At 36.6% G+C, this 16,254-nt stretch overlaps 1 protein-coding gene across 2 annotated transcripts in view; it reads right to left on the bottom strand.

Annotated features, from left to right (window-relative positions):
• The window catches only part of Acvr2a (activin A receptor type 2A), an 82,171-nt gene that overhangs the window by 14,484 nt on the left and 51,433 nt on the right, over positions 1-16,254 (bottom strand). Inside the window, exons 3-5 of one of the 2 annotated variants that reach the window (XM_032903259.1) lie at positions 14,559-14,668; positions 14,218-14,372; positions 2,785-2,808 (exon numbers count right to left, since the gene is read on the bottom strand). In XM_032903259.1, the coding sequence (XP_032759150.1) occupies positions 2,785-2,808; positions 14,218-14,372; positions 14,559-14,668 (289 nt within the window). The remainder of the gene's footprint in view (positions 1-2,784; positions 2,809-14,217; positions 14,373-14,558; positions 14,669-16,254) is intronic. The other variant, XM_032903260.1, reaches the window with a different exon arrangement.

Below are 16,254 nucleotides of genomic sequence, written 5' to 3'. Positions count from 1 at the left end.
ACCAGGACAGAGAGGCTACACAGAGAAACCCTGTCTCAAAAACAAAAACAAAAAACAAAACAAAACAAAAAACCCAAAAAACAAAAAACAAACAAAAACAGAGAAATGTTCCTATAGACAAACTTTGTTTGTTCATTCTTACTTTTCATGATACTGATTTAACTATTCCCCAAAACTGACAAGAAATAAAAGTCATGTTCTAAGGACAATTGAAAAGAAAAATTTAAAAAGTAAAAATAATTCTAGAAAAGTGGTAGTCATAGTTGGAAAGATGGAATGGTGAATAAAGGACAAGAGTGCTACTATGATGCATTTTTAAAATAGGGCCAGTAAACTACATAAAAGGGAGAAAGGTAAAGAAAAAGTCCTACACCAACAGAATGTAAGAAGCTTCTGGAAGCCATCAGAAATGTTTCAAGGGCTATTTAAATTTTGTAAGAAGGAAATAATTTTTGTGGCAAGAAGAGACCCCTGGCGATACTTCAGATACTTACAAATGACATTTTATCCAGATCAGCACATCTCACCCTAAGGTTCCTCTCCCTTTTTAGATCCTCCAAATGCTCCAAAACATTATTTCAGTGTTCCTTGTAGGCATCCTTGAGCCATTAGTCTGTCTGTGAGTCTATATATTGTCTATCAAGTATCAGAATTACCCAGGCAAAAAAAAGTTCAAACTATTATATAGAAAAAGGATGCAACGTGTAGGGAGTCCCTTAAAGACTTGAAAACTCCTGTTTTTGGAAGTAAGGCATTAGAAAGACTTCCTGTGATTCATTCTGATGTCATGTTTGTTTTTTAATGTCTATTTAGTTGCTGTTCCTCTCAAATTAAGAATATGAAAGGTTAATAAAGCCAAAGTGCTTGCATTTTGCAGAGTGATGGACCAAAGATGTCTACAAACCCTACAGGAAGTTCAGGCTTACAGTGATTCTGTCTCTCTGCACAGTTGCTGTGGGAAGCATACTCTCCTTGGCCATTCTACAACTGTCTCTGCCTATAATATGATTCTAGTGACAGGAAGGAGCTGACTGAGGGGACCGGAGAGAAAAAGGTGAACACTAATCTACCAAAGGCAAAGAAAATGATCCAGTCTGGAAGGTCCAAGAATAAACGAACAAGTTTATAAAGAAATAACTGAATTGAAAAGACAGTAATCAGTTTTAGGCATCAATACTACAAAATTCACTGAAAAGAGAGAAGAGTGCACCACAGCCACTAACCAATGTCTCTAGAGATAACTTACACATGTATTCGTGTTCAAGAGTGCCAACTACAGACATGAATCTAGTCCATGAAACAGGATTGAGTTTGTGTCTTCAATATTTCAGATTAATATAATAGTAGTTCAAAGTACATTAAATGTTTACTCGATGGAAACACAAACTACAAAGGTCCTATAGGTGTGGGCTTTCCTTAGTACATTTCTTAACACACTTTTGTCTCAGAGAGAAATCTTGGATCAATATTTAATAGTACGATTTTATTCAAAAAAATTCCATCAGTTGCTACAAAACATACAACTGTCAAATTTTCTTAACAGTATAAAAATTTAAATTAAAAAAACAAACACTGGCCAATATTCAAAAAGGAAGAAAATGATCTACAAAGGTTCATGCTTACCAACATCAAACCTTTTTGAGATGTACTCTTAACTATAATACTAACGAATACTTAAGACTGAACTTAAAATCAGCTTAATAAAGACAACTATACAATACAAAGTGTCAACCATTGATATGCCTTTTTGCTTTCATAACAAGAAGTTTCTAGGATGAAGTTTCAAATGGACCCCTAAAATCTAAGTTTTAATTATTGTATAAGAATATTAAAAATTACTCTCAGTTTATTGTTATAAGTAAAACACCTCAGTATTTATTTCTAGGAAGGAAGGCTTCTATCACTAACCATATGAACTCCAAATGGGAACTTAGAGTTCACAACTGATGGCCTCCATAAAGCATAGCCCTGCTGTGCTGCACAGAAACACTCGGAAGACAGCAATTCTAAGGACTAGAGAATTTCTGAAAATCTCCCCTCTCGTTCCCAGTGCCCTTTCAACAACCATGCAGTACAGAAAACTAAGAAGATGCACATCAGAAGTGGCTCTGACTATGCACTCCTTCTCAAGGCGTCAGAGAGTATGCTGAGATTGCAGTTACTGGCAAAGTCTGACTGTCCAAAGCACCCACACAGTGGCATGAGTATACCCATTCTGGGACACTCTTTAAAGGGGCAGCAAAGCCATGTGTCATCAATCCTGCTAATCTCTAAGGTAACTTCACATTCTAATACAAAAAGTCCCAACCTTCAAGGCAGCAACTGATTTGTCAAAGGTGTTATTTATGCAGCTAATTCATTTACTAGAGATGACACTGGAAAATAGACTTTAGGTTAAAAGATAATGAGCTAGACCAGAAAGTCACCTCTTATTTAAATGAGTACAGGCTTGACATTTAAACACATGAAATATTATTAAAATTAGAAATACTGGGTTCCTAGGGCTAATTCCTTCATTAGGTTTTATCTTCCAATCAAAAGAAATAGCTCTTTCTACAGCCTACCTTAGATAAATATAAATGCTGTTAACAATCCTTCAAAACCAAAATTTTACTATGTCAAATGAATAATATTTGGATACAAAAGAGGAGACTTTTAAAACAAAAATGTAGATAGACTATAAAGGATGCAAAGTAAAGCAACAGTAACAAAACTCTAAGGACATGTCTTGTGTGCATCCACAGAAGCTTTCACAACCATAAAACAAACATCAATGCATCTTACCTCTATCATTATATGAAAGGCGTGCTTGTGAAGAAAAAAACACAGGCAAAAGAAATTACGATTCATATTCAGAATGAAATGAAAAATGACACATCAGTTACAAAGGTGAAAGAATGATTTAGCTTTTTAAGAGTTGACAGTGAGTTAATGGGCTATATTTTTAAGATAAGAATTAAAAACACATTCCTTATAACCAGAGGAAAGTGTTATTTTTAAAAATATAAAGGAAAAATTCGTAGACATACCTATTAGGGTGCTAGTAAATAAATTTTGATGTAAAAATAACTCCAAATTACCTGATACAATGGGCTTCAAGCCAGCGAATACATTTTAAATTTTACGTATTTCTTGAAAAGATTTTAAAGTATAGAGCATGAGTGTAAACAGGCAATTCTGGGGAATATAGGAGCTGCAATTAGTTTCTGAACAGTAGAGGGCAGTATTGCCTTTAACAACCGCCAGGAAACAGGCCTGAGGAAATCCAGTTGTCTCAGACTAGGGATTCTAACTTTCATGAGTGTGCATACATGTGTAGGCATCTGTACATGGAGGTTAGGGGATAATCTCAGGTGTCATTCCAAAAGTGCCATTTCCAAGTGGCCTGGAACTCCCCACCAGGCTAGGCTGGCAGCAAACCCCAGGAATACACTGCCTCTGCTTTTTCAGTGCTGGGATCACAAACATGCAGCATCATACCCAGCCTGCCTGCCTGCCTGCCTGCCTGCCTGTTTGGTTTGCTTTCTTTTCTCTTCCTTTCATGTGTGTTCTAAGGATCACACTTATATGTTCACGCTTATAAAGCCCTTTGGAGTTGTGATGTCTCTCCAGCCTAGGATTTGTTTGTTTTGTGTTGTGCTATTGTGTTAATTTGGAGGTGTTTTTTGAATGCGTTTTGGGGGTTTTCTGTTTTCATTTTGTTTTGAGATTTTTGGTTTTGTTTGTTTGGTTTTGGGGGTTTTTTGTTTTGATTTGGTTTGGTTTGGTTTGGTTTGGTTTGATTTTGTTTGTTTGTTTGTTTGTTTGTTTGGTCTTTTTAACAGTTTTCATAAGAATCTGTGAAATTTCCTATTTCCAGGGAGTGAATGACCTCACTCACCTTGTTGGAAGGCACTAACAGGGTGAAACACGGAATGCTTTGGTGGCTATGTATGTGCTCAGGAAAGACAAACCAGGAAGAAAACACAAAGAACGATGGCCAGAATTAAACAAAACCTGGTGATAAACTAGCCCTGTTATAACCCTCCCTGTCCAGCTGTAGCAACACGAATAAATCAGAATAGAGCCTAACAGAACAGGATTTAAATGACATAGTTCACAGTCTGAATTAAGCATTTGTTAGTAGTCCAAAATATGATTCCAGTGTTAAGACAACTTTAAACTTAGGAAGTATGTGACAACTGAATAATAGTCCCTTGAAAATAAGTACCTAGGCACGTTTCTCAGTCTGTGGATAGTTAGGCAGAAAAGAGAACAAGTCACCACAAAAGAGATAATTGCCTGAATTTTAAATTAAGTAAAATACATATTAGCCACTGCTGTGGAGCCTGAAAACTCCAAACAGATGAGCACATTCCCCAGTTGCCACTATTTCTACAGAGAACAGTGCCACTAACAAAAGAAATGACAATTCACTTTTCGATACCAGTTGTTTGCTGGACTTTTATCCTGTGATAATCATCCAAGGCTACTCATTATCCATCAAAACCCAGCTTAATCCTACCATAGCATGAGATAACCTCTCTTTCACAGGGACTTCGAAGCCACAAGAATCACTGGGATCTTGTTTAAGCACAAGAACTTTCAGAGCTAACGAAGTCAGTGCAAGTAAATGTTAATCTTAGAAAGTATTATGCCTACTCAGGAAACTTCCTAACTAATGAAGAGAATAAGCTATAAAATAACCAACACAAAAGTGAATGAAGATAAAATCAAGCCTTAATGTGATAAAAACCAGGCAAGGCAAAAAACAAAAACAAAACTAAAATAACAAGAGGCACCATGACATTCTTTGTCTAAGTAGAAACTGTTACAGTATAGTCAAAACAGGCAAATGAAATCACTGACTGTACAGATATAAGTTCACCAAACAAAATAGTCTGGATTCACAAAATGGAAACAGTAGCTTTGAGTACTCAGTCCTGAAACTGTAAGTAACTACAAATCAAATCAGTACCTTAATGCCAGGTAATTAGGTTTCCAGATTAGAAAGAGACTTGCTGCTTATCAAGAAGGAATGAAATTACTGCCAAACATCAGAAAATAGAAAACTTCATTCACCCATTCATTTATTCACTCATTCAAACAAAATTTACTGACTATATTGTTCATGTCAAGAACTAACTATTCAGGCTCTTATGAACTTCACAGAAGATGGACTAATTGATATTTGCACCAACAAATGTATAATTAAAAAGTAAAAGCAGTAGAAAGAAGTTACCACCTTGTTGAGTATCTGTTAAAATAACCTCACTTAAATAAACTGGCTAGTTTTTCCCTGAGAGCACCCCGAAATAAATAAATAAATAAATAAATAAATAAATAAATAAATAAATAAATAAATAAATAAATAAATAAATCTATCTATCTATCTATCTATCTATCTATCTATAGAGGGGACTGATAAGAATGGAAAACATCACTGGTACACATCCTAGAATTTAGATTACACACGCCCATGGACAAGCGCTACATTTATTGCAAACCTGATTTGGAAATAGCAATCATTACCGGCGAATGGGAAGAACTGAGAAGTCCGAGTGGAGCTATTTGGTAGGCGGTTAGCTACGTAATCTAAAATTCAAATCGTTCTAAAAATAGACTTTTATGTACCACTCATAAATACACATACAACAAGTACTACAAAGTTTATTATTTATTTAACCCCAACACACACACACACACACACACACACACACACACACACACACACACACAGAGAGAGAGAGACAGAGACAGAGACAGAGAGACAGACAGAGAGAGAAAAAGAGAGACATTGAGAAATATCTTAAGTGTATCTAGCTAGGCAGTAAGTAGTTTCCAATTATATTTATTTTTGACACCACAATAACAATGTCTTCTTATGACTATCAAATGTGCATACTATGTGAAAAGTGACAAATTCTGAACATGTCTTCTCTTAGACATTTAATTATCATACATTCTTAGAAATGTCACAAGTCTTCATTTTTTAGACCATCAACAAACAAGAACAGAAATAAAATCCATAATGAAATAAGACAGTAACTTCAGAACAAATATGTCTAAAGGAGAGAAAGACAGGCATATATTAATAGATGACTAAGAGTGTGTACACAGAAATAAATTCTGGTATGTGAAAATTATTTAACTACCAGACTGTATAGGCACAAGACTGTATACCGTATAGGGTATATTCACTATGAACTCTAATGAATTTTCCTTAATTTAGTTTTCTATGGACCCCATCAAATTACTTATTAAAATAAGCTGTCCAATCAGTGGACATTTATTCCTGAGTAAAGGGCAGACATTACCATTTGGGCCAGGATTATAAGTCAGGTCACTTTACCTATTAGTGCCTTTTCTCATCAATAAAATGAACTTGACAACATATTTCAGAGTACAGCAGTAGCAGTTTCTATTAAAATTATTCCTTTCGATCGGTTCTGAAGCTGTGACAGAAAGGACAATGACATTTACTGAGCACTTTAACACTGGTCAACACCTCAAATGCAATCCTCCGGACAGTACAGACTGTCAATCAGATCTTTCCTCCAGTGCCCCTCCTTTCGGAATCTTTCCCTTCATTTCCAAGCAGCAGAGCTAAACAAGCAGCTTGTTTTCCCCTTTGCTGCCAGCGGTGAGCTCCAAGAGGGCAGGTAGGCAGGCAGGCAGGCAGGCAGGTAGGCAAGCAGGCAGGCAGGCAGGCAGGCAGGCAGGCAGGCAGGCAGGCAGGCAGGCAGGCAGGCAGGCAGGCAGGCAGGCAGGCAGAGAGCACCCTGCACCTGTACTGAACAGCATGCTTAGTGCATGCAGGGCTGGAACAGGCACGCAAGCGCCAAAACCAGAAAGGCAGCCCACAGTATTTACTTCATTAACAAGTGAGCTACTACTTCAAAAGAATAGAGAAGGGTTGTAATGCACTAGCACAGCTGAGAATGAAGGAAGAGGTCTAGGATAAGGTCCAGGAAATGAGACTGATACAGAAAAGCAAAGGTGGGCTGGTCTCCTCCTGCTAATACTTGCTCTCTGGAGAAGAGTGAGTGTGTCCTCTGGTCTACACCTGGGAGTCCATTTCCAGGTAAAGGAAAAGCTGCACTGCAGACGATAAGAGCTGAGTGGGTCACCTGCAGCGGTCTGTTTGTCACCAGAGCACTCAGAAAACTCACTTTCATGAATTAAGTATAGTATACGATTTAACTATAACTGGGCTAAGTTCCATGGCTTTTGTCTTCCTCTCATCCCCTTTTGCTTTTGGATACAGAAATTTTAGTCAATTTCTAAATAACTATATTTAAGCACTTGTAAATAGAAAAAAAAAGTACGTTCTTAGTGAAGGTAATTTTCCAAGCTGTGTGTCTATTAATAATTTCTAAAAATTTGCTTAGAAGTATACTTTAAATCAAGGTGCAAATTTAGTTACTGAATCAAAAAAAGTGTGACACAAAAGGAAAAACATCTATAGCAATCTTGCACCATTATTAAAAATATACATATACAAAGAGGTACAAGTTTAAAACAGCATTATATCATTATTTTGAGCATGGTTGGAAATAATTATGACATATAGATTCTCCTATCAGAAATCTCATACAAACTACTAAACTGGTAAAATACATATATCACTGTATACCTTAAATTTACAAAATTTGTACCAATACACATTTAATTTTGGTATTTCCTGAGCATGCAATAGCACTCTACTGTTTCATTTAAAGATACATCTTTTTAATGGATTGAGATAAACAGCACATCAAGCTGAAAAGCTATTTTTCTATACTGTTATAGTCTGTAAAAGAAAAATAGTATATTTAATAGTTCGTAAGAGAGAAAATACATAAACTAAAAGAGATGAGGCTAGAAAAAGGTATCCAAGGATATATGCCAATCAATATCATTTACAGAAAGTGATAAAAGAAATGCAAATGATTTCTTTCCTTTTTTGATACAACTCATTCTAAATAATTTGTGTTCATTCATCCAAGTCCTGATTCAAGCAGAAGAGAAATAACATGTATTAATAAACTATAGCCATTAAGCAGTCAACCTACTTTTCTACCAGCTTCCTCCCAGATTTAAACATTCCATCCTTCAGGATAACTCCTTAAAACAAGAAAGTAAAAAAACTCAAAAACAGCTTCAGGAAATCTATGAAACTGACCAGATTCACTAGGTCCCTCTCTGCCAGAGTAAGCAACAAAAGCTGAGAGTCCATCACAGACCTAACAAGCTAAGCTGTAAAAAGACTCAGAAGAGCAAAAGCTGAAAGGAACACTCTTGAGACCAGACCAGCTGCCTAGTAGTGGCAATCAGTCAAACTGCCTAAAATAGGTTTAGACCAGAGTCGCTGATAAAGGACAGTCTCCAACCTGTTGGGCTACCTGCATGGTTGTGCAAAGCACTCCAGGTTCCCAGCTTTTGTGAGCAGTCATCCATACTAGGGTGGGTTTTGGTAATGTAGCTGTCTTTGAGTCTTTATATTTGTTTCTATAAGTGACGCATTGATTGTAACCCCAATCAAACTCAAGGTTCACCAAGCTGGACTTTGATGGTATTTGTTCATTTGTCTGTTGTGGGATTCCTATCTAGGGTGAACAGATAGGTGTGCTGAACCTGCCCAGGAAAAAGTTTGTCCCAATAATTCAAAATGGATTAGACCTAAAAACCTCCTTCCTGTGGTCCATAGAAAATCCTATGCAAGCTGCCAAGGGAGGGAAGTAATTTGGAATCCAGCCCAGTTGTGACACCTCTGAACCACAACAATAACCAACAAGATGAGATGTCCATCAAGATGCAGTAAGTGTAACCAACAGCATCTGATTGCACTAAAGACCCACTCGACAGGAGGAAAATAATACCTGGTACTGAAAATATAGCCAGATTCCCAGGGCTAATAAGGCCATGGACCTTAGAAAAGGATCTACTGCCACTGTTTTCCTAGGTCAGCATAATCCTTTACAATACTCTAAATCTTAGTCGAATATGCAGATAAGTAAGTAAGCTACCGCTTACCCAGAAGCCTCTCTTTACAGCAAATGGAGACAAAGGGGACGCAGCAGAGTGGCAGCTGAACCTAATAGGTGCATCTGCATCACTGCTTCTGTGTCTATGGCTCAGAGACGATTACATAAGACAGGGTGGGAAAATGTCAAGACCAGGAAGGACCAGGAAGTCTGGGCAAGAGTCTTACCTAGAAATGACTGCATAAACAGGTTTATCACCAAAAAAGAGAAATCTCATAGGATTTTACCCCTAGATAAAGAACCAGGCAATTAATAGGTGCAGAAATGGAAAACTAGTCTTTCCCAGGGATCAATTTCCTAACAAAGGAATCAAAGCCATACACACAAACAACAAAATCAGACTCGGCAGGTTCTATCTTTACATTTATGCGTACACACAGGTAACAAAAGTAGAGAAAAGGAAGCTGTCAAAGTGAGAGTGAGGCAGGAAAACATGGGAGGAGCTGGAGGAAGAGGACTTGGTGTGTGCCTGCAGGAGCAAGGCAACGGGCAAAGGGGTGATGTAATTCTATTTTACGTAAAAAGGTATTTTTAAAGGTGTGCTTCTATAAATGCTAAACATTATCAATAAAAATCAGCAATTTTCCCCTACATCTTCCCCAAGAAAGAAAGGAACACATTTCCCTAGATTGCCCTCAGTGTTTCCCTACAACTTGGTTTCTCACCACTCTTCAGGGGTTGTGTATATAGGGTCACAATGAAGGGGAAACCCTATGAGGCATTTTCAGAGAGGACTTAGTTTTCAGAGGGTAGTCGTTTGGCACAGCATGAAATGTCATCCTATTATTGCTTTAATATTAAGGTCAATGGTTACTATGCATGCTCAACTTGGGGATCCCCAACATATGAAATGCCATGCTCCATCTCAAACCAACAACTAAGCAGACGTCATGAAGACGATGCCACTTTAAAAAGAACAATGTTGCAATGCTAAAGTGCTAGTGATACAGCCTTTTGAAATAAACAAAAAGCTAACTTTGTATCCTATTTAAGGAAATCAATTTCTAGACTCTAATCTTTATCAAGTGGCAGGTATTACCAGCACAAACACAGACCTTATAAACAGGAAACTTAAGTTCACAGTTTTCCTGAAACCACATTAACTCTTTACCACAATAGGCTTAACAACAGAGTCAGTCCGTCAATTCCCTCATACTCATGACTCACTATCACCAGAAAAACCAATTTGATTCAATTTACTCACTGTGGATGAGCCTCTTCCTATGTGTGGAAAGAGTTCCAGCATAAGCAAAAGAAAACTGACCTATATAATACAAAGAGAGGCTGCGTCTTGAGTCTGGGATCATGTCACTGTCTTATAAAAGCTAGGAATACTTCAGCTTATTGTACATCCTCCAAAAAATGTAGATTCATCTCAAGGCAAGGTTCTAAAAGTACCTGGATGTTATTACAGGAACTCCTGGGGTTAATCTCATCATCTCGATGAGACTCTACAGAAAACAAACTCAACCCTGCATTCAGTACTTTTGGGATGCTCATCCCTCACAAACACTATACAGTTGCTATGTACTTTGTCTTCAAGAAGCTTAGGAAAAATGAAATACGATACAGTATGTATACAGATTACTATGAGCTTTTCTCTCCTGGGGTTATTTAGCTGAATCAAAGAGAAGAGAAAATATAATTACAACTCTAGATATGTATGCTAGATGACTTTGGTTATAACATGGAGAAAAAAATCAGAAGACAGTGTATGGTGGACCACATATGATGGGGTGCAAAGCAGTAAGAGCCCTTGAGGACTTCTAATCACAGAAGCAACATAATCTAATGTATGGAAACTATTCTAGCAATGGCAGAGGTGAAGGAGAGCATGAAAGCAAGAAGACTAGCTGTAAGGTTACAGAGACATCTATAACCTCAAAGGCAGAAACATTCTGAATGCAATACCATCAAGATAAAAGGTGGAGAATGAGGTCTGGAAAATGGCAGGGTTAAGAGCATTAGTTCTCCAACTTTCATCTCAGATGACTGTGAAAGCAGGGACACCATGAAATAACGGTGATTTATAAAGAAACAGCTCTGAATTATAAAGAAACATCAGTACCTTCAATTATTAATCACACAGAGACATGCCTTGCTTGTATCCTTAATCATGCTAGATTAGTTTACAGTGAATGTTTTTTGTTCATTATAAAGAACCATAATTAAAGAGACACAGATTTTAAATTGTGTATATCCTAATATCACTGAAGATAATACTAATAAAAATATTCTAAATAAACGCTGTCTTTACTATGACTCCCATTACTTAACTGACATAACCAACTTATTGATATTGCTAAGATCAAGTCCTTACCGGATATCAGTTTACTCATAAACCAGCATTAGCTAAAGATTTGGAAGTTTCTCTAAGAAATAAAAAAAAGTATGCCATTTTCATAAAGAACTTAAACATGGTGCAGAGAAATGCTCTTGGCAAGACTGCAAGACCTTGCCCTAACAGTCTTTTGACTGGGACGGTGGGCACCTAGCAGGTAAAGCACAGGCACGTCCTCGAGGCCTGAAGTGGACAGTACATCTCATCTGCCCACTCCTTAATACTTACGAATGCTTTACACAGTCGGTGCACACTGCTAAAATCAAGCCAGTAGCCAGAAATCTCTGTCTATGACCCAATCGCTTTTTAAAAATGTTTTCTACATTTTCAAACAACTTTTAAAGGAGAGCGATGAGTGTGTGTTTTCTGTACAGTGTGACGTGTGCTCTCTCATCTTCCTAAGAGGCTGACAGAGACCATGGTAGTGTCACTGTCAGAGGCACACCAACTACTCAGTACCTAAAGCAGTTAGGTAAGCTAAACGGTAACGTGATAGAGATGCCGGAGATGTCACTGAATGACCTAACTAGTATTCAAAAGTGTCTGCTGCTGTCTGAAAAGAGGAGCAAGATAGAAAAGCAAAGGAAGCAAAGCTTGAAAAACACTGTAGATCACATTCCAACATACTTGGAGTCTTTTATACATACTCTGATACTCGATACACACTCTGATACTTGTAAGCTTTTATACATCACAGTTTATCTATAATCTAATACTACACACTAGTCCTGTGAGATAAAAATTAATTAAGCCAGTCCGCATTAAATATACTTTTTCAACAGTTCCATTCTACACTTTCAGAAGTATGGTTGAGCAATGTGAATGTTTTAACAAATCCCAAAGATGATACTTACATACCAGTATCACAATTTAGAAGTCAATAAAAAGAAGCCCTTTGTGTGTTTGACTTGTGTATGTGTGTATGTATAATTATGCATAACACCACCCTAGAACAAGCACTTAAATAATCAGTAAATGCTTGAAGTAATTACTTCCAATTATTTTTAAATTTAAAAGGATTACAAAATTTATATAAAAACTCTCACCAAAAATGAGACTCAAACCGTGCAAGTTAACTGTGTCAGACAAAGTCTAAGGTGACCAGAACGAGATTCCACATAAAAAACAATGCCATTTTGCACACAATTTGAAATCCAAAAAAAGTTTAAGTCAGTTCAGGGTTGTCTCTTTTTACAAAAATTTGTCCATGCCAAGATACTCAATCACAAAAGTGACTCCTTGTTTTTCATCATTCCTAAACACACACAAAAATATCAACAGCAGCAAACATCTGAAACCCAGAAAGGATACTTATAACAGGTCTCGGTCTATTATTTATGAATTCTAACAGTGTCTTTCCTTTCTTAAGAAAATGTTAAACTCTTAATTAGTACTTCTTATGAAAGTCATCTAATATATAGAATCATGCATGAGCGCATATGTGTGCGCGGACACACACACACACACACACACACACAGAGAGAAAGAGAAAGAGAGAGAGAGAGAGAGAGAGAGAGAGAGAGACAAAGAGACAAAGAGACAAAGAGACAAAGAGACAAAGAGACAAAGAGAGAGAGGAATATCTTAACAACACTCGCATACCAGCACTGGATATATTTCAATGTTCTATCTATATTAATGTTCAAAATTTCCTTTAATAAAAATTCCATTAATTATATAAAAGTTCCTTTAAATGTGTTTTTTAGGTTTTTCTGTCACATTTATGAATCTAGGGTAATTTCAGAGAATTATTAGGGCACAAAGTATTTTACTTTCTTTTCTAAATTTAGATACTGAAACAAAATTTTAAAGCCATTGACAGAATGGAAGTTATCTACGACTGGGTTTATTTTTCTGTATGCATTTTTCAAAGATTACAGAGATCAAAGAGCTGATGCAACAACATATGGTTAGGTATGGTCATATAAATAATGCTTAGATAGAGGAATTGTTCTTATCACTAAAATACCAGATTCTCCTAATTTCTTTTATCAAGTTTTTCCATTTTGCCTACTAATATTAAAAAAAAAAAAAAAAACCACAGTTAAACTGAGGCCCAAGGTATTCAAATCTTAAAGAATTAAAAAAAAAAAAAAAACACCACGGTAAAAATTAGAATTTAGAAATAGCTCAAAGAAATATAAATCAAAGTTATCAGTTTTCTTGGGTGTGCAGATTATTAGCTACTTAGATGAAAAGTCCTGTGTGGCACTGGACTAATGACTATCTACATACTGGATAATAAAGAAAGTTTAGGGTGTTTAAATCTGATTACCCAGTTCAAATTTTCAGAATAATTTTAAGTGAGTAATCAGACACTTTTTAAAGTTTTTACTATCCAATTAATATTTGCTGTGCTGTAAACAAATCAACACACCTGAATTAGCAGTAAAACATGGTAAAAAATATTTCTCTGCAACTTGTATTTGAAAGATCTCAGATATATATCCCAAAAGCCTTTACAAAACTTCCCTTTTCCAAACATTCTTGCCTAACTTTGTGGATCACTTCTACAGTCAAGGGCTTTGGCAAAGCAGAATAGAGAAGAGCACAGAGAAGACTGAGACCACCTTTTCATCATTGATAACTTCAATATGGAAGCAGAGGGTGTTCCATACTTAAGGCACCGGGTAACAGTGAGACTACAGAGGAGATTATGGGATGATGCCAAGACCTGACACTACTGCAACCTTTAAGTAAAGTTTACAACATACAAAATTAGTAAGACTGCAATCAGGTGTAGTTTCCATGACAATAAACATTCCAAAATGAACTCCAAAGAAAATAACTAAAGACATTACTCAGTTTACTTCAGTTACTACTTCTTTAAAATATAAAATGTACAAAAGAAAATACAGGACAATAACTTACCTGAGTAGGAACAAGTACAGGAGGGTAGGCCATCTTGTGATGTCTGTACACCCAAAACGCACAAATGACAATCCCCGCAATTAACATAAGTGGTACCAAGGAATACAGCAGGATGTTGTAGTAGGGTGGTTTCGGGGTAACAGGATTTGATGTGGCTGTGAAAGAGGGGAGAGGAAATGGCTTGGATTTGGTTTACACAATCCTATAATAAGTCGTTACCACAGCTGGGGGCTGGAAAGTGGGGGATGGAGTATAAGAAAGCAGTAGTAAGTTACTCAACACAAACTCTTTCCTTTTCAATCTACTAGCAGAACAAGCATGTATTTTCAATATACACTTACGCTGTGTGACTTCCATCTCCGGAAAATAAGAGAACTTTTCATTACACATATTGCCCTCACAGCAACAAAAGTACACTTCAGGGCTGTCTTTTTTTTCTATACAATCAGTCCTATTTAAAAAGGAAAAGAATGAAAATAAAGAATAATTAATATATATAGCATTATACTGACCCCACAATAGATGAATTCTTTCTGAGACAGGAGTCATTATATTCAAATTCAAGGCATTCCTGAGTATCCAATAATCAATTCTTAAAACTAAAACTGTTCCTAGACTTCTGTTAGTAAATCTCAACAGAAAAACCAAACATCTGAGTGTATGATGATCACACTGACTTCCTCAGACTATTGCTTTAATGTGGTTAAATGAGCAATCTAGGGTAACTATCTCCTTTGTGTTCTTTTTAATTATTAGAGAAGCCTGGAGAAGAACATAAAGTCAGTGAGGCAATTTAGTCTAGGAGTTGCATTTGCTCGTGGGAAATACAGCTTCCTATTTTGTGAATATGAAAAACTGACAACTAGATATAAAGCTAAGTAAACACACACACTCACACACACACACACACACACACACACACACACACACACACAAATGATGTGAACTTGCATCTCATGAACAGAATTTACTTGAGCATTAGAGACCCAAATTAGCTTTTCTCACAGTAGTAGATTTACAATTCTTGAGCAGATGAACAAATCTGTATTTTAAGAAAACAAAAGCAGGAGACTAACGTGAACAACAAACACATAGAGCCTTGTCCCTCAGACTGATGACAATCAAGACAAACTAAAATAAAACGAAAAGCAGCAATCTCGATAAGAGCTACCCTCGATGCAAGCTTCAATCAGCTACTGAGAAACAGCTACATCAATCTGTCCTTTCCAAACCAACCTTACCGCTCTTGAACACCACGAGCTGACTTAGTGTAGCACTCAGCAATAACTGAGACAGCTCCAAAGGAAAGCTCAAGTTCAAGAGCTAATGGCTTTACCAGTGTCAGACTCTAAAGAGAATCTAGCAATGTCAGCTTAGAAGAAATTAAAAGATAAGTGAAGCTGTTTCACAAGGAATATGTAATTTTAAAAAGTAAAAGTCATGCTTCCAAGCACTGAAAAGAAAAACACTTAACTCAAGAAAATTCCCCTTCTCATACTATCCTTATTTGTTTATTCAGTTTTAGAGCATAAATATTGGATTCATGAATTTCTATATTATTAGCATTTAATCCGCAGAAACAAAGCTAGTGCGGTTATCACTGAAAGCAAGTACTTTATGCTGAGTAATGCTCTCTGTGAGGCTCCAATGAACGGCTCACTAAGCATTTCAGCACTGCCTGGTTCTCACACACAAGTAAAGCACTGAGTTGAGAGGCAAGAAGTACAGGAGTTTTCACTACACATGCATATGTATGTATGTATGTATACATATACATAGAACACATGCACACCTGTGTATGCAGACACACACATGCACTCACAGCTTCCTCCTATGAACTAATAAAAAGTCAGTTAGAGTAAAGATCACCCCTTACATTTTTTTCTACTGTCTTCCCACTTCCTTTTATAATAGCAGATAGGTTGTACACCTATACTAACAGTCAGAAATATAGGTAAGGAATGTAAGTATAGAGAAATAATTTTTGAAAATTCTTAAGACTTTGAAGCATAACCCAAATATCAAATATATAACTAA

Source organism: Rattus rattus, chromosome 5 (genome assembly GCF_011064425.1).
Source record: "Rattus rattus isolate New Zealand chromosome 5, Rrattus_CSIRO_v1, whole genome shotgun sequence".
In the NCBI taxonomy this organism is placed as follows: domain Eukaryota; kingdom Metazoa; phylum Chordata; class Mammalia; order Rodentia; family Muridae; genus Rattus; species Rattus rattus.
This window is presented reverse-complemented; position numbering and strand designations above follow the sequence as displayed.